The sequence below is a fragment of the Zalophus californianus genome, chromosome 10 (genome assembly GCF_009762305.2).
Source record: "Zalophus californianus isolate mZalCal1 chromosome 10, mZalCal1.pri.v2, whole genome shotgun sequence".
Lineage (NCBI taxonomy): Eukaryota > Metazoa > Chordata > Mammalia > Carnivora > Otariidae > Zalophus > Zalophus californianus.
In genome coordinates this window covers 78,541,920-78,560,752 of record NC_045604.1, presented here as the reverse complement: position 1 = coordinate 78,560,752, position 18,833 = coordinate 78,541,920, and the positions used below count along the sequence as shown (strand labels likewise).

The 18,833-nt window shown below is 54.9% G+C and overlaps 1 protein-coding gene across 1 annotated transcript in view; it reads left to right on the top strand.

Moving 5' to 3' along the window:
* Positions 1-18,833, top strand: part of LOC113932557 — a 167,529-nt gene that overhangs the window by 93,235 nt on the left and 55,461 nt on the right. The window contains 6 exon segments of the mRNA XM_035722212.1: positions 3,956-4,264; positions 5,034-5,263; positions 5,365-5,526; positions 6,424-6,501; positions 15,844-16,051; positions 18,618-18,784. Of these exon segments, the coding sequence (XP_035578105.1) occupies positions 3,956-4,264; positions 5,034-5,263; positions 5,365-5,526; positions 6,424-6,501; positions 15,844-16,051; positions 18,618-18,784 (1,154 nt within the window).

Sequence of the window (18,833 nt, the reverse complement as noted above, 5' to 3'; positions counted from 1 at the left end):
ATGTTGTCCACCTTCGTGGCACCAAAAAAGAGTAAACACATGCAAATCATTTAGCTCTGGTCATTTCCTCCAAGTGTTAACTCCATTCCAGGTCTGCCTATTTGTGGTCACTCTCCTGTCACTGCAGATAGCTGTTTATTAATTTTGCCTAGAATTTACAGTGACCATCTTGGGAGCATTCGTCCAGTTAAGCTCCCCCACCATTAACAGAAATGGAACTCTTCCCATGTCTTTTTGACATGTTTCTATGTTCTCTGACCACTTCCTTCCTTTATGACCAAAAAGATGTTTCAGTCTCATTTCATATTTTCTGTGACATGAAATAATCCATTTCTCAAGGATCCTTGGTTCCTTTCAGTGCAAAATAGTATGTAGAAACTAAGATCTGGGTGCTAGGTATGTTTATTCCTACTGCACTATCAGTCCCGGGCCTTCTCAATGGATGGATCTAGAAAATGGAAGCTTACACACACACACACACACACACACACACATTTCTATATCTGTCTACCGATAGATAAGTTTAAAACCATTAGTTCACACTGATGTCCTCAATTTCAGTCTATCCTCAAAAAGCTCATTCTCACTGTTTTCCATTTTCATATTTTTTATTCCCTTCTCCAACAGAAAGAAACCTGACTCTGATTATCCATAACATGTTTACTTATTTGTTCAGCCCAAGAATATATAGAAAGTAGTTTCAGAGTTACTGACCTATACCTGTATGAAAGTAAACTTTATTAACTAGAATTCAATATTTGATTAGAGTTCCTTTTGTCTTTGGCCTGAATGTAATGTGGTTGAGATTCATCCAAGTAGTTGTTGAAGGCATAAATCTAAACACTGTGTTCAAAAGTTCGTTAGGATTAATCCCCCTACCCACTCCCATGTGATTCTGTTAATCATTTGAAGTATAGTTGGGTTCAATGGTTTCTGTTTGTATTCCATTTTTAGGTTTTCCCCTATCCTTACTGATTTTATGTATTTGTTTTTTGATTATGTGAAACATTAACAATGTTCCCAAAGCCAGGATTACACAAAAAGGGACCCTTTGCGCATGCATCCTTGACCCCAGCACCCTAGCCGGACATCTGTCCAGGGCCCAGTGTTTCAGAACCTAAAGACTCTGCTCTTCCCCCAAGAGGTGGATGCCATTCTCTCGTCTGGTAGTAACATCAGCACCAACCCTCCTACTCCCAAATTGGCTAAAATGTGCCCAAACCAAATTTCATGATAAAATAACAAAGGTTTGAAAAAATTAAACCTGGGGCGCCTGGGTGGCTCAGATGGTTAAGCATCTGCCTTTGGCTCAGGTCATGATCCCGGGGTTGTGGGATCAAGCCCCACGAGCAGGGAGCCTGCTTTTCCCTCTCCCTCTGCCTGCCACTACCCCTGCTGTACTCTCTTTCTCTCTGTCAAATAAAAAATAAAAACTCTAAAAAAAAAAAATTTAAGCCCATTCAAATAAAAAAAATGTCACAGAAAACTCTTCTTGTCAACTTTACTTTGAGGTACACTGATGGTCTCTCTTTCATCCTTTAACACTTAACACATATTACTTCATTTTTGAAGGCAATGATTGAGGTATCATTTCTTGGAGTGTAACTTACATACAGGAAAAAACCCTTTACGTTCTGATAAACTCGTACAGTTGTGTAGCTACCAACACGGTCTTGATAACAGTTCCATCTGTATCATCTCTCCCTAAAGTCTCTTCTTGCCACCCATTGTAGTCAGTCTCTCTCCCACCCTCTTCCCTGGCAACCACTGAGCTGTTGTCCATCCCCATAGTTTTGGCTTTTCTATAACGTGACATCAATGGGAACATACGGTATGTAAACTTTTGAGTGTGGTATCTTTTGCCCAACATAATGTGGTCGACACGCCTCCAAGTTGTGACACATATCCAGAGTTTATTCCTTTTTATTGCTGAGTAGTATTCCGTGGTGTGGAGATACTGCAAATTATCCATTCACGGTTGAAGGACATTTGGGTGGTTTTCAGTATTTTTCAGTTAGGAATAAAGCTGCTATGATGATTGGCCTACAGGTTTTTGTGGGACTGTATGGTTTCATTTCTCTTGAGTAAATACCTAGGAGCGGGATTGCGGGATTGTACAGCAAATATATGTTGAAATCTATAGGAAACTGCCAGATTATTTCCAGAGGGGCTGTACCATTTCACATTCCCGCCAGTGTGGTGAGAATCCTTGTCGCACTGCATCCTTGTTAGCAATTGGTGTTGTCGATTTTTGATTTCGGGGTTTTCAGTTGTGATTTAAAATTGAATCCCATTTTGGTTTAAATTTGTGTTTTCCTCAGGACTAATTATGCTGAACATCTTTTCAAAGGCTTATATGCTACTTTTAAATTTTCGTGAGCAAAGTGTCTCTTCAAACATTTCCCCACTTAAAAAATTGAGTTGTTTTCTTGAATTCCCAGACTGAATTTGGGAATTATTTATACAAGTCCTGTGTAAGATGTGTGTTTTGAAAATACCTTCTCTCAGTCTGTGGCTTTATATTCTTTCACTGGAGTCTTTTGAACAGCGGAGGTTTGAAATTTTGATCAAGTTCAATTGATTATTTTTTTAGTGAATAATGCTTTTGCCATCATATAAGACATCTCTACTAAATCTGAGGCCACATCTTGGAAGTTTTATGGTTTTAGGTTTTTAAATTGGGCTTGTGGTTAATTTTGAATTAATTTGGGTGATCGGGTAAAGATCAAGTTCATTTTTTTACTTGTGGATTTTCAATCATTTCAGCACATTTGTTACAAAGACCATCCTTCCTCTGCTGAATTATCTTTGTACCTTTGTCAAATATCAACCAACCATGTGTGTGGGTCTATTCCTGGACTCTATGTTGTCCCATCCAACAATATTTCATTTTCACTTCTTTTTTTAAAAAAAATATTTATTTATTTGACAGAGAGAGACACAGTGAGAGAGGGAACACAAGCAGGGGGAGTGGGAGAGGGAGAAACAGGCTTCCCGCAGAGCAGGAAGCCCGATACGGGGCTCGATCCCAGGACCCTGGGATCATGACCTGAGCCAAAGGCAGACACCCCCTCACTCTTGCTTCTTAATAGTCTAGTGAAATCTTACTCTGGTTATCCATGGCTGACTGGTTAGTATCTTAGAGGATGTGGTGACATAGGGCCCTACAGTGTAAGGAATTTGTAAAAAGATGATCTTAAGATTCTGCGAGAAACTCTGTCGGTGTGGAAAGTGCTCTGTACTCTGTGATTGAGATTTGCATGAGTTCTTTGTCTGGAAGCACAGAACAAGGGGGTTTAAAGCAGCCCAGGGGTGCACAAGGGCCTCCTTCATGAAAGTGGTAACCCATGAGTCCAACTTTGAATGATAGGAGGGGAGGTATAAGGGCAGTTGGACCACACCGAGGCTCTGAAAGAAACTGGTCGGGGCAGGAGATTGAAATGTTCTGATAAGAGCAAGAATTTCCCTATTGCATGAGTTACATATGGGCATGGATTCGCCCAAATGTGTAGAATCTTCTTCTTCTCTGGATGGATGAGACCCCTGAGCAATTTTTCTGTCCCTAGAATTATGGGTTGGATCCCTCAAGTCTTCCTGGGTCTCAGTTTTGTTATCTGTATAACGGGGCCATTCTATCACTATGGTCTGTGACTCTCTTGAGCAGGAATTGAGCACCGGTATTAACGGACACCTCTTGTTAGGCATGCTGCTTCCCCCCCTGCCCCCTCCAAGCCCTTTTGTTTGTGAATTAGCTTTCAGTCCTCAGAGCATCCCGGAAGGGAGCTGGTTTAATTTGGTCCATTTCCCAGATGTGCCCCACCCCCTGACAAGAGTTAGAATTACATCACGGATCTAGGAGCTTCCTACCCCAGGATCCTTTTCCCTCCTGCCCAGAGCAAGCCCGTCCCCTGGGCTGACCCCCTGCTCTGGACGCCTTCTCTGCCATCCTCTGCAGGAACCGTCAGGATCACTGCTGACTCAGCTGTGCTGGGCTTCCTCCTGCGGGACAAGCATGAGAAGGCAGGGAACAGCACCAGCGTGCACAGTGTGACGGGCATCCTCCCCCAGAAGAGCAGCCAGGCCTTGCCAAGAGAGCTTTTGCTGAGAGGGCGACTGCAGGCCCGGCCGGGGAGCCTCGGGGGCCAGGCCCGCCTCCGAGCCCACTTGGCAAGCCTGGCTCTGGGCGGGGTCTGCACCTGGGGCCCTGGGCGTGGCCAGCTCTCAGGCAGCCTGAGCCACAACATCAGCACCTTGAGTGAGGCAGGTAGGAGGGGCGAACAGGGCTGCATGCCTTCCTCCCCAAGGGCTCTCAGTTCCTGAAGCCAAGGGAGGGGGGAGAGAGAGGAGCCTCCAGCCCCCAGATCCACCTTCCAGCTCTGTTTCCTTCCCCTGCTGGCGTCTGTTATTCATCCAGAACACACAATACAGAGATAGTCGTAGTTCCTGAGTATTGACATGCTTCCAAACCCAGTGGCAGAGAGCCCCTGCTGCCACCCCCTCCCCCAGGGACCCCCACCACAGCATCTCCCCTCCAACTTACTTCTCAGTCTTGGAAGCTGGTCTAGTGGGGCCTCCAGGATATGCTCCTGCTCACAGATAGGAAACAGGACACCCCCAGCTTCTTGGGGACATTTCAGTAAGGCCTGGCGGGGCCCAAAGGAGCAGCAGCTAGGGGAGAGCGAAAGATAAGACCCCCCCCCCCCGCCCCATTCCCCTCCTGCTCCGTGAGAGCCAGTCCCTGTCCCTGGGGGGCTTAGAAATGCGAAGGGGACACCTGACCTTCTCACTCGTTGAGTGTGGTACCCGGCGAAATCATCGCTGCTGAGGATCGGAAATGGTTTCATGTTGACCCTTTCATATGCTTTGCTCAGGTATATTGGGGGAAGTGGGACCTGAGAGGCCGGAGTTTGCCTCGAGGCCTGCAGACCCTGCAGAGAGAAGGTGGGCTCACAGCTGCCCACCCTCTGCCGGCTTAGGGCTCCCGTGGAGTGCAGACTGGGCTCAGCCATCTCCGTGGTTCCCTTTGCCCCCAGGACTCCCCTCGGAGGCAGAGATGCTCTTGTCACACACCCACGGGGCTTCCAACCTCTCCGCGAGCCTGGCACTGCGGAGTGCGTGGGGTCAGCTGGACGCTGCCCTCGGCCTGGACGGCCCGGCCCCCGGCGCCCCGGGCAGCAGGCTCCGCGCCAGCCTGGCCCACACGATGCCCAGCCTCGGGCGCTGGGGCCTCCCCTTCTCCGTGGACGGCCAAGGTCACTTCCAGGTACGGGGGTGGGTGGGGGGCTAGGCACGGGGCCCCGGGGCGGGGCGGGGGGGGGGGGAGTAGCGGGTCCGAGGGACACCCACAGCTTCGCTTCTGCCCAGAGCACGGGACACCGCGTGGCGGCCGGGCTGACGGCGAGCGTGGACAGCGAGCAGCTCCGCGTGGCCCTGGAGGCGAGGCGACAGCGCGGCCACCACGGGCTAGCCCTGGAGCTGCACCACGGCCTCTCGGCACTGCTGGGCACCGTGCCCGCGCGGCTCAGGGTGAGTGACCCACCCCGCGAGTGCACCCCAGCTGCCTCTGTCTCTCCAACTTCGCGGGAGGGGGTCACCCCACCCAGCGGCTCCTGCTACTGCGCCCCTGCCCCCGGCCCCTCCCACCCGGCTTGACCCCTCCCCCCCAGCCTGGCCCCTCCCCTGCCGCGTTGGCCCCGCCCCCGAGCCCCCGTCTTCCCACTCTCCCTTCCGTCCCCGTCCCTTCCGTCCTTGCCACCCCGCCGGTATCTTGTCCTCTTCTGTCCACTTGTCTTCTCCACTGTCCTGTCAGCTCAGCCCCGCATCTAGTAAAGTTACAACTGCCCACACCCTGGCCGTCCGCTCGTCCTCTGGGTACCTCCCCTGGAGGAACTTCCAACACTGCAGAAGGAGCGGCGGGCGCAGATGACTCTGGCGTTAGCCTCAGGAATGAAAAGCAGGAAGCCCCCTGGGTGCTGGCGCTCGGCCGGCCACACCATCCGCAGGGTGTGGGAGGTGGGGCGAGCGATTCGGGCACCCCGCGCTGTAGCCACGCTACGTTCTCACTGACCGGTTGCGTGACTTTGGGCAAGGTGCTTCCTCTTCCTGTGCTTCCGTGTCCTAATCAGCAAAAAGCGACTGCTAACAGTTCCTAGAACCAGTTAGAACCTGGCACACGCAGGCCCCCTGAGGACATGAGCTCTGGTTCCCTCGGTTTGATGAGGGTGCTGTGGGTTAGCGCTCGGGCTTCTGGACTTCTCTTTGGGGGGTTATCTTCCCCGGGGAGGCTTCCACAAAGGGAGATGGGGTAGAGCCGGATGTGTGTGCTCCATCTGGGCTCTAGGCTGGGGGAGGAGGCCTGCCATTGCTATCTTCCCCACAGCGGCCGTCAGCAAGTCCCCCTACCCGCCCTGCTGGTCTCCACAGGTCGGCTGTGCTGGAGACGCCTGGCCTGCCCAGCTGTCAGGGCTCTGCTGGGGGGACTTCGCCAGGCAGCCTCTCGAGGTACATGGGTCTCTGTCATAGGCGGGACAGTGGAGGCAGATGGTGGTCCAGCATAGGTAGCTCCAAGCTCTCCTGGGGGTTGCTAGAAAGAGTAACTGGAGAAGGGTTGGGAGCGGTGAATGGATAGCCCTTCCCTCAGACAGCTGTGGTCTGGAATTCTGGGAAAGAGCTAGAAATCAAGGCATTCCTCAGTTCTAGAGCAGCTCAGCAACATCCAGGCCTATGGGGAGGGGGACATCAGGGACCCTGAAATGCTCTGAGAGGACACGTGACTTGTGGCCATTTTCAGCTCTGCAGAGAAAGCACATGCGCGGGACTAGACCTTGTTCACTGGGTTTGTGGGTGGCCCAGCGGTTGGGGGTTCCCTTGACCACCCAGGCCAGGTAGAGGGCGAACCACTCCTTGGTGGGGTGTTGTAGGGACACCTGCTTGGCCTCACTGTGCCTTTCCCCGGGGGCAGAATCTGGCTGTGTTGTCCTTGAATGGCTCCCTCCTGGTCCACACCTGCACGGCCAGCCTGGCAGCTCAGGTATCTTCTGGGGACACGTTCGCACGGGCCCACATCCACACAGCCCGCAGCCACCGCCATACCCATCTGGATGCCAGCCTCCAGCATGCATGGCCTCCCCTTCAGGCTCTGGGGGTTGCCCCCGACAACCACATCCAGCTGTCTGTGGGGGGACACGAACCCCCCAGGGCCGGGCTGGAGGTGGCCCTGGGCCAGTGCACCCTGACCGCTCGTGGGGATATCGGTGCTGAGGCCAACACCACTCACACCAACTGGACCCTGTCCCTGGTGAATCGCTGTCCTCTGCTGGAGGTAAGCCCCCACCCCACCCAGAAGTGCAGGGGCCTGGCAGGGCTCCCGCCCCCCTCTATATTATTAACTTCTTACTGTATACCCAGACCTGCACTCAGCATGAGAAACTTCCATCCTGACTTTGGGGGATGCATCGACTACAAAGCTTTGAGCCAAAAATGGAACCCGAACTTAATTTTCTCCCTTTTCACAAAGGGGCACCCAGGTTGTCTTCCTTTCTGGGGCTCAAGTTGATTCTTTTCTCCTGATCTTGCTAATAATCCTGCCCCTAGGATTCAGGGTCTGGGAGTAATCAGGAGAACATTAAGAAGTAACAGCTGACTTTTGTGAGCACTGTGTGCTGAGGCTTCTCAGACATGCTGCCCAAATCCTCACCCCTGCCAGGAAGGGGCTGCTTGTGTCCCTAGTCCCGGGGTCTGGGGCCCAGAGAAGCTGGGAGATCAGAGCGGAATTAACCCCGTCACTCCCCTCTCGTTCCCATCTTGGGTCGGTGCTTCCATGCGGGGCATGTCGTCAGCCCCTGTGGGACAAGTTACTTAGGCTCTCTGCCCTCCAGCCAACGATCATTGATATCGATGCTGAATTTCCAGTAGCCGGTGCTTTCTGGGTGCCTGGCTCTGGCCAGCAAGTCCCAAGTATTAGCTCATTGACATCTCCCAGTGACAGGTTGCTATGATAACCCCCATTTCCCAGATGGGTAAACTGAGGTTGCAGGTTCAGAAAGACAGAGTCAGTGTTGGAGCCAGAACCGGAGCCCACCATGGTCAATGGGGTACCCAGGGTATCGGCCACTTCGCAGAGGGAGGTGCCAGTGGACTTGAGGCCATAGGGTGACACCACCCTCTTCCCAGCGAGGCCTGTGCCCAGCTCCCCGACCTTGGATCTGAAGCTGCCCTTAAATCCAGCCACTTCTCCATATTCCAGGTGACGGGCATCCCGCAGGCCCTGCACTCCGAGGGCAGCCTGAGCTGGGGCCCCTGCGAGGTCAGTCTGGCCACGGGCCTCCGCAGCGACCATGGGGATGCCCACCTGCAGCTGGCCCGCACCTGTGGGTCCCAGACCTCGGTCGTCGGGCGCCTGGGCCACTCCCTGCCCCTGCTGGGCCGCCTGGGCCTGCCACCCAGCAGCGCCATCAGCCTGGCTGTCCAGCCCCGCCCTGCCGCCCGCAGCTCCCTGGCCGTCCAGCTGGGGCCATGCCAGCTGCAGGGGACGCTGGATCACCGCACTGGGCACCAGAGCGCATGGACACTGGCCACCGAACCCGGCTGCCCTCTGCTGGAGGTGGGTATGGCAGCCAACGGGGCAGCCGGAGGGGCTTCCAGAGCCCCTGCCAGTGTGCGGCTGAGCCTGGCTGGCTCCCTCCTCCAGGTGCTTCCCGAGACCCCAGCCGCTATTTCCCAAATCCTTTCTCCAACCCTTGGTTCCTCTCTAGTCTCATAGTCCCGTTTGGCGGATGGGAAAATTGAGGCCGAGAGAGATAAGGGTCACTCAGCGCTGTGCAACAGAAGGACCACAGACTTGGCATTTATGAATTTGTCTTTTCAGGGAAATTCTGAGGGCAGAAACGCAGTGAGGGGCACTCTCCTCTGCTGAGGGTGGGGACAGGCACGTGTTGGTTATGAAACCACAGCCTGGGCTTTATCTAGGCCAAGAGATGGTCTGAGAAATGTCCTGTGATGTTTGGGGGAGGGGAACCCAAGTCTCAAGAAAGGGGGACACTGAGTCAGACAGGACTGGCGTCCTCTTCTGAGGGGGACAGCCCACCCTGCCTGTCCCCTTGTCTCTCCCCTCCTGGTGGAGCTTCCTGGGGGTAGGGATGGGGTCTGGTCCCCTTGGCATCCCCGAGCACTCACAGATGCTCTGCCACCATTAAATCACATGACTGAGCCATGAGAGCGTAAAGCATCATGGGAGGCCCACCGACTCGAACTCTAGGATGAAGGAAAAGTTCTTCCTTTGCATCCAGGGCAGTAGCCAGTAACCACAGGTAGCTACGGAGCATGGTGCAACCGAGAAACTGAGTTTCTCCTTTTACTTCCTTTTAATTTAAATGGAAACAGCCCCATGTCATTAGCGACTATCCTATTGGATGGCCTAGATCAGAGGCACAGATGGATCAGGTACAGACCTCAGCTCTGCTGGTACCCCCTGGTACCCTGGGCATTCGCTTTGCCTCTTTGAGCCTCAGTATCCCCATCTGTCACATGGGGACAGTGACTACCCAACTCAGGGCTGGGCACGGGCTGAAGAGAGGTGGTTCCTGCAGAGCACTTAGCATGAGGCTGTGTGGGTACTGAGTCTCTACACTGGATAGTTATGTTTTGTGTTTACTACTGTTTTGTTGTTATCTGCGTGGGGTGGGGGGAACAAGGGAAGCACAGATTGGGGGGCTGGGGGCTGGAGGGATTAGAGGGTGGCAGATAGAGAATCGGGTTCGCTCCTGACTTGAGACCTCTCTCTCTCTGATCCCCCTCTGGTCTGGCAGGGCCTGGGCCTCCCAGCAGGGACAGAGCTCAGTGGCTCCCTGAAGACCGAAGGTGGGGAAGCAGAGGTGTCCGGGGCCCTCGCATGGGCTGGCCAGACCGCCTCCCTGACCTTGGCGGCGGCCGTGCACCAGTCCGAGGCCACACTCCGAGTGAAGCTAAGTCACGCGCTGCCGGCACTGCAGACCGTCCCCCCAGAGGCCTTGCTGACCGTCCAGCTTGGGTGGGAGGCCGGGCACCGGCTGGGTCTGGAGCTACAGGTGGGGGCCTGTGAGCTGCAGGGCAGTGGTGAGCTGCACCTGGACCGTGGGCTACAGTGGCAGGTGCTCGCCCAGAGCTCCTGTGAGGCCCTGCAGGTAGGCGGTGCTTCGGTGTGGGGGGAGTGGGCCTCAGGGTCTCCAGGGGGCAGGGCAGGGACCTTCTTTTCGACCACTGGGGAAACAAGGGGGATTGACTGAACCCCAGTGGAAGGGACTCGTCAAATACTTATTGAGCCCACCTGGTGCCCTGGAAATACATCCATGAACCAAGCAGAGGCAAATGCCTGCCTGGGGGAGACATGCAATCCCTGGCATACATCAGCCAAGGGCAGACTCTATTACCTAGTGATAAGGACTACGGGGAGGCAGAAAGTGGGAATGGGGGATGAACGACAGGACAGATACTGCAATTTTTGTAAGTCGGTCAAGATTGGCCCTAAAGACAAGATGACATTTGAGCAGAGACTTGAAGGAGAGGAAGGAGGAGCCGTGTGGAAGTCTAGGGAAAGAGTCTTCTAGGCAGGGCCAGTGCAAAGGCCCTGGGGCAGAGCCAGAGAGGCAAGGGCGTTTGCTAGGACCAGGGTCAGCAATCCCTTTTTCTAAAAGTCCAGAGAGCAAATATCTTCAGCTTTGCAGATTGTGCAGCCTCTGTTGTAACTACTCAGCCCTGTGGTTATAGCCATATAAACAATAGATACACAAATGGGTGTGACTGTGTTCCAATAAAGCTTTATTTATAACAGCAAGTAGTGGGCTGGATGTGGCCCGTGGGCCATCGTTCGCTGACTCCTGTTTTATGAAAAGCACATGAGGTGGGAGGGCACTCAGATTCAGAATCCTTTGTAGAGGCTGAGCGAGAGGACTGGAAGTTTGGGTATGGGGGTTTGAGAGAGGGGGTGGGGGAGCAGGGTGCTAAGGTGAGGAGCCAAAAGACGCTCTGTGCACCAGCCTTGCTGTCAGTTTTCTGGAGGGTTCCTGTTGTGTGTTGTGTGTTGGGAGCAGATGTCTGGGTTTGCCCGGGGAGGGGGAGAGAGGGGAAGGGGGAGGATTTCCAGCTCCCCTGGTTTCGAAACTCTTGGGCAGGTTGGTTCACAAGACCGGGTTCTCCTGGCTGCCAAAATCGGATCCCTGGGGATTTGGGGAGGGCGGGGAGGCAGGAGGGGGAAGTTCAGCAAATAGCGCAGAGCTACCGACAGGGGGCCCTCGGGCACTTTGAGAGCGTGATCGAAGTCACAAACCCTCTCCTAGAAAGACATTCATGCCCCATTGGGTGGACGGTTCAAGGGAGAGGCCATGGGACCCCTGATGCCCACTTTGAACCCTGTCCTGGTCAAGAGCCCTGCTTTCGTGTCTCTTTGAACCCCTCCAGGCCCTGGGGGTCCCGGGCCGAGTCAACAGCTCCGGGACCGTCGCCGTGAACTCTGTGGCTGTGGACGCCTGGGTCCTGGTCACCATCAACAACAGCACACTGCAGGGGCTACTCATCCTCAAGACTACGGAGGTGAGGGCACGGGCGTCGGGGTGCCTGGGGCCGCCAGGGAAGGGGTGCTGAGGCCCGAGGAGAAGCACCGGGCACTCTCCTAGATCCAAAGAGGCCCCGGGAGATGGGAGCCTCAGGACCCAGACGTGGAGGAATAGGGCTTCTAAGAAGAAGCCCCTTGGCCCCCCGCTTTTCTCTTGCTTGTTTGCTTAAAAAAAAAAAGTTTTATCGAAGTGCAACATGAATACTATGAGGAGGGTGCAGAGATGAAAAATGCTCAGCTTGGTGAAATTTTCGCAAACCAAACACCACCTACCTCAAAGCACGGAATGTGACCAGAACCCCAGAAGCCCCCGCTGGCCCCCTTCCGCTCACCAGCCAGGCCCAGGAGCCCCCACGCACGCACGTTCTTGACGGTCACGTCTGTAGGAGCACACAGCGTGTTCCTTTTCCCAGCTCCCTCCTCTTGTTAAACATTAATTAAACACAAATTAAAATTAATTAAACACAAATAAACATTGTGCAGGGCACCTGGGGGGCACAGTCGGTTAAGCCTCTGACTCTTGGTTTTGACTCGTGATCTCGGGATGGTGAGATGGAGCCTCGCGTCGGGCTCTGCACTCAGTGTGGAGTCTGCTTAAGACTTTCTCTCCCTCTCCTCCTTCTTCCTCCCCCCAAATAAATAAGTACATCTTAAAAAAACAACCCCTTGTGTTTGTGAAGTTGCATGCCTTGTTGCCAATCGTACCTCATTGCTGTATGGTATTCCACAGTGCGGGTATATTATAAATCATCTGTGCGTTCTACCAATTAGCTTTTGGGTGGTGGCATCCTTTTACTGTACATCTTATGAATTAATCATGTACCTGTTTTTATTTTTTAAAATTTTTATTGTGGTAAAATATAAAATTTACCATCTCGGGACACCTGGGTGGCTCTGTCAGTTAAGCGTCTGCCTTTAGCTCAGGTCATGATCAGGTCCTGGGATCGAGCCCCGCATCCGACTCCTTGCTCAGCGGGAAGCCTGCTTCTCCCTCTCCCACTCCCCCTGCTTGTGCACTCTCTCTCTCTGACAAATAAATACTTAAAAAAAAAAATTTTTTTTTAATTTAGCATCTTCATTTGTAAGTATAGAGTTCATTAGTCTTCAGAATATTCACGGTCTTGTGCAGCCCTTCCCACCATCCATCTCTGGGACTCTCTTCACATTGCAAAACTGAAACTCTATCCCCATGACACAGTAACTCCCCATTCTCTGCTCCCCCCAGCCCCTGACAACCCCCTTTCTACTTTCTGTCTCTTTGGGTTTGACTACTCGAGGTACCTCTTACAGGTGAAATCACACAGGATCTGTCGTTTTGTGACTGGCTTCTTTCGCTGAGTGTCATGTCCTCAAGGTTCATCCGGGTTGTAACAGGTGTCAGAATGTCCTTCCTTCTTAAGGCTAATACCATCATCCATCAGCCGAGGCCCAGGTTGCTTCCTCCCTTTGGTTATTGCGAGTAGTGCTTCTATGAGCATGGTCGTGCAGATATCTTCTCAAGACACTGCTTTCAATTCTTAGGGACATAAGTGTCCGGTTTTTGCCTCTTACAAATATCGCTGCCTCAAGCACGCTTGCGTGTGTTTGAGTGAACACGCACCGAGTGGAATCGCTAGATCAGAGGGTGTGTTTAGGTTCAGCTCTGCCTGCTTGATTTCATGTGAACTCGCTGGCCTTCCCAGAGCTCCCTGGGAGAGTCACTAACCATCACTTAAGTGTGCGGAGCAACCTTGCAAGTCATTCTGCACGTCATTCTGTGAGCATCGTCTGAATGTCTCGGGAGTTTTTATTTGTCTCGGGGCCAGGTGTTTTTCCTTCCTGCTGCATCCCAACCTGCAAGGTGTGTCCTTCGCAAACATTCTGGGGGTCTCTCCCTGTACCTCGCCGAAGACTTTCTTTCTGAGGTTCTTTTCCCGGGCTCCTCCCCAGTGAATTTTGTGCTTGCCGCTTACTTTCTATCAGGCATCCCAAATGCATTCACTGCATCTGATGGAAATTCTCCTGTTTTTCTACAGTGCAGTGACCAACAGGGACGGGGAGAGAGGAGGCGTGATTTAATTCTGAGCGGTTTATGTTCCCCTCTGTGGGCGAATCTGGCCACCTCCCAGGCACGGAGTTTTTGTTTCTCTTGCTCCTCTGCAGAGCCAGCAGGAGGTGGATATGTTGCTCACACACGGCCCGCCCCAGCCCAGCCCCTCGGGCCTCCCCGCCCGGGTGCTGCTGGAGCTGCCCACCGAGAGCCACGGACCTGGCTACAGACACGCCCTGCGGGTTGGACTGGACGGCAGACAGGTGTGCAGCTCTGCGGGTGGGGCCTCCAGGAGCTGGGGAGTCTTGGGGGTTGTAGGGACAGCCCAGCCCAAGGCCCGGTCTCAGTCGTCCACGCCGACAGGTGTCCGAGGAGCTGACGTTCACTCGGCGGCCAGAGCGCATCTCCCTGGACTACACCCTCGAGCACAACATCCCCGTGCTGCGGACACTGTGGGTGGAGGACAAGCTGGGCCTGCAGGTCAGCCTCGGCGGGCGCCAGTGGTAATGGAAATCCATGCATGCCTGCGTTCATTCGTTCATTCAACAAACATTCTTGGAAGTATGGTGGAGTCAAGGGGGTGGTGGAATAAGGTTCAGACTTCCTCAGAGCCTCAGTCTCCTCCTCTGGAAACTGGGGATAACGCTCCTTTCCCTAGCCCAACCACACCCCTGGGATGGTTGCACATTCTCCTTTTCCAGAGCCTCCCTGCGGACCCAGCGCTTGTCCTTGACCCCCTTTTTAGCCTTCTCCACACGCTCTGTCCCTGGACGGGCTGCGCCAGCGTCTCACTTGGGTGTCATCCATTCGGTGAAGCTCCCCAATTGCTCCCTCCCCTGGGCCCCAGACCTGCAGATCTGTCAGCTTGTGTATCCCCACTTGGAGGCCTGGTGGGCACCCGGCTTGCCCAGCCCCACCCCCTGCCCCTCCTGTTTCCCCTTACCTCCCCCCCACCCCCCACCCCGCCACCCAGCAGCACAGGCAAAACCCTCGGTGTTCTCCTCCATCTGTTTCACTCACACACACCGGAGCCCGCCTTCAGCGATGCTTCTGGTGCACCCTCCCAGATGAACCCGGAGCCCGACCCCTTCTCCCCACCTCCAGCTTTGTCACCTGCTCCAGGCCACCTGAGGTCACACCTGGGGTCCAGTCACCTAGCTGGGCCCCCTCCTTCCACCCCTGCCTCCTTGGGTCTCTACCCAGAGCCCTTCCACATCCATTTGAGTTCCTCAGACACCAGCCTGGCCCCAGAAAGCCTCGTGCAGGGATCTGGTCCTGTGCCCCTCTCTGAGCTCACCCCCCGGCACTCCCCCTTGCTGACTCTCCTCCGGCTCGCTGCCTCCTGTACTCAGACTCGCCAGATGCTTCTTCCCTTCGATGCCCACCGCCCGCTCCTGGCCTCCCCGGGTCTTTGCACACGTGTCCTTCCTCCGGCCTTCCCTGAAGAGACCGGCCCTGGTCTGTGTCACCCCTGCCCTAACCCTCTGTAAAGAAGAGGCCTTTGTTTCTCCTCTGCCGCTCAGAGCACTTCTGGGACCAGACAGATGGGGACCCCCCCCTCCAACCCACCCACAACCAATTTGCTGGCCCCCCCTTCCCTGCACGTGGATGTGTTCAGCCCACCCCAGAGCCACGGAGCACCACAGTTGAGGGATTTTCATAGAGGCTTCATCCCATGAGCATGGTGGATCGTTAACTCACTCTGCAGCCCCCTCCTCCCCTCCCTGAGGATGGGAGCCGGGGCTGAAGGCTCCAATTTCTCACCAGGGCTTGGTCTTTCTGGGGAGCCCACGAGAGTCACCTCAGTAGAACAAAAGGTGCTTGTCTCGCCCAGGAAATTCTAAGGGATTTAGGAGCTCCGTGTAGGATGCTCCTCTCTCCCGCTCACTGGGGAGCTCACAAGGGTGGGATCTCTGTGTCAGGAACGGGGGTCACAGAGCAAGTATGGGCAGGATCTGGGGACAGAGACGTATGTAGCTACGCCTGTGTATTTCTTAAAATCTCCCACCCTCCCTGATCGCTTTCTCTTTTCCATCATCTTCCCATCACTGGGCCCACGATGCCTTTTGCCCTGTCCTGGGCTTGTCCCCACCCCCCCCACCCCCCCCACCCCCCCCCCCAGCCCCCCGCCGCCCACTGCAGTGCTGTGGGTCTCTGGGAGCCAGAGCTGGGCCGGTCTGGCTTCCTCTGCACCGGGCGAGCCACCCTCTCCCGCATGTCATTCCAGGCCTCTGTGGACGTTCCCAGCAGCGGCTCCAGCTTTGAGCATTCTGGACGCATCTTGGCAGGGCCCACGTCCCTGAACTACTCCGTGAGCTGTTATCACCGTGCTGGGCACCTGCAGCTTGCTGGCTGGAGTGAGCACAACAGCGTGAGCCTGTTGCAGGCCGGGCTCCCGGGCAAGGCCCGCCTGAGCGCCAAGCTGCAGGCACACGGTAAGGCGCCCAGGGCACTGCCCCAGGACTGGAGGGCTAGCCCCCCCCCCCCCCACGCCGGAGCCTGCTCGCCCGTCTCAGGACATCCTTGCCCTTGAAGGCCTGATTCCTGGGGCAGCCTGTATTCCTTGCCTAAGCTCGCCGAAGATGTAGAATCTCTAACAGTCCTGGAGGCCAGGTGTCCGCAGGGCCATGCTCCTGCCGAAGACTCTATGGGGAGAATCCTTCCTTGCCTCTTCCCGCTCCCGGAGGCCCCAGCTGATCCTCAGCTTGTGGCCACATCCCTCTGATCTCTGCCTCTGTGTCTGTCTGTCTTCTCTTCTTATAAGGTCCCCAGTCACTGGATAAGGGCCGTCCCTACTTCAGCAAGGCCGCATCTCAACCTGATCTCTGCAGGGACCCCATTTCCGAATAAGGTCACATTCATCGGTACTAGCAGTTACGGCTTCAACATAATTTTTAGGGATAAACAGTGTAACCTCTAATGGAGTGGGAAGGTAATGAGAGCCAGCGTTGATGGAGGACTTACTGCATACCAGGCAAGCTCTCCATCCACAGGAGCTCAGTGAAACTGTTCAGCCATCCATTCACACCAAGGGAAGGTCAAAGCCCGTAGTGGGGCCTCTGAGCCCTCAGGATCTCAGGATCCACACCCTCAGTTCTCTGACCCCATCTTCTAGTCCCTGCTCATTTCACTCCTTGCTAGTTTTCAAACACATCAGGCTGGCTCCTGCCTCAGGACCTTTGCACAGGCTGTTCCCCTATACATGCTTGCCTCAATCCCTCGCCGCCTTCAGATATTTTTCGAATGTCATCTTCTCAGTGAGGCCTTCCCCTCCCACCCTATTTATTGGTACCCCCACACCCCTTGGGCTCCCCCCATCCCTGTTCCTGGCTTGGTCGCTCTAACACACAATATGACTTTACTTACTCGGTACCTTCATTTCTCATTACCTGTCTTCTGCCCACCCCATACTAGAATGTACCCTCCACAAGGACAGGGATGATTTTTGCCTGTTTGTGGAGTGGAGTATAGTAGGTATTCAATTAAACATCTGTTGAATGAATTCATGAATATGAGGTACGGGTTAGTAACAGTCCCCATTCTGCAGGGGAGGGATGGAAGCTCAGAGAGGTTGAGCCACTTGTCCCAGGACACACAGCCATTGAAGGATGAGATCAGGACCTGAATCCAGGCAGTATGATTCCAGAGTCACCCTCTGACCCTGGTGTGGAATGCAGAGATCAGGACCTCTGGGGGAATCCCTTGTCACTTGGATCATCTCCTGGCCTCAGACTGTTCCATCCTTGGCCTTCAGACCCCTGAGGGCTGAGTGGGAACCTGGATCAGCCAGGGGGACTGACTTTACAGACTGCTCTGAGGAAGGGCTTATTGGGGACATGATGGGTAAATGATGGGTGGGTAAAGGATGACCCAGTTCCTGGGCCCTGAGAGGTCTGGTGTGGTCACCTGCAGCCAGGGAGATGTCTCACTTCCATACTGCTGCCCATGGTTGGCTGTCCCAACCCCTTGGGGGGCATTTTCTTGGTGTCCCTTTCTAACATTCTTGGTGTCTTTGACAGTCTGAAACATCCCCAGGCATGGAGACTGGAGGGCCCCCTCAATGTGTGTCCCCTCCTCCTCGGGCCCCACGCACAGCAGGTGCATGTGGTTGAACACTGCCCAGGAAAGGAAGGAGAACATTTCCTGGGATGTGTGTGCCCGATGGGCAGGTGTTCGCAGATGTGTTATCTCTATTCACCTAGGCAACGTCACTCAAGGTGGGCAGGCTGTGCCCACTTTATTGATGAGGAAATCGAGGCTTAGACCACCACCTGCCCCGATGGGCCCAGATGGCAGGTGATGGTGATGGGCCAGGTGTAATGGTCCGGAGCTGTGAGCTCTTCCCCTCCCCCCCCCCCCCCCCCCCCCAGGGAACCTGGCCTCTGACACAGGCTAGGCTTCACCTCTTTACCCTGGAGAACTGTTTCCTACTGTGGCAGGGGGGATTTAAGTCCAAAAATAAGAAGAACAAATCTCCTAGAATCACCTTTCCTGGAGGGTTTTTACCTGTCCGCCACATGGAGGTGTGGTCCAGCTGGGTGGCAGGGCCCTGGAGGTTCCCAAGTGGGCGGGATGGGTGGCGAACCTCCAGCCTGGGCCAGGTGGGCTCCAGGTCAGTATTATTTGATATCGTTCAGATGTTTGATAAATCTGGAGAGAAGTATTCATTTATCTGTTTCCTCCCTGCGGTGTGTCCGGCGCTGTGACAAGTGCTGGGAACAGGGCAGGGAACAGACTAAAGGCCCTGCCCTCACGGGGCTGACCGTCCCCGGGGAGGGAGAAGGAAGGGTCGGGAGGTACTTGAGGTGGGCACTCAGAGGTGTCACCTCAGCAGCAACCCTGGGAAGAGGAGGTGGCCAGGGCAGAATCTTCGAGGGGGATGCCGCCTGACCGATGAAGTCCCAGGGGCTCAGAGAAGGGAACGCCTTGCCTGGCGTTGATCACACATGCTCAGGGAGGGGAACCGAGTCCCCAGCAGCCTCTGCCCTTCTCTGCCCCTAGAGACCCAGACCCGGGCCAGCGTGGCCCTCCACGGAGGGGATGGTGGTGTCAGCGTGGACGTGGCAGGCCTGGTGTCCTGGCCGACAAATGGCTCCTTGGAGCTGGTGGTGAACGCCAGCCACACGGCCCCTGCTCTCCAGAGGCTGGGCCTGCCCTTGACCAGCCAGGTGAGGAGTGGGTGGGCCCCCCAGGCCAAGCTGGGCTCCCCGCTAATTC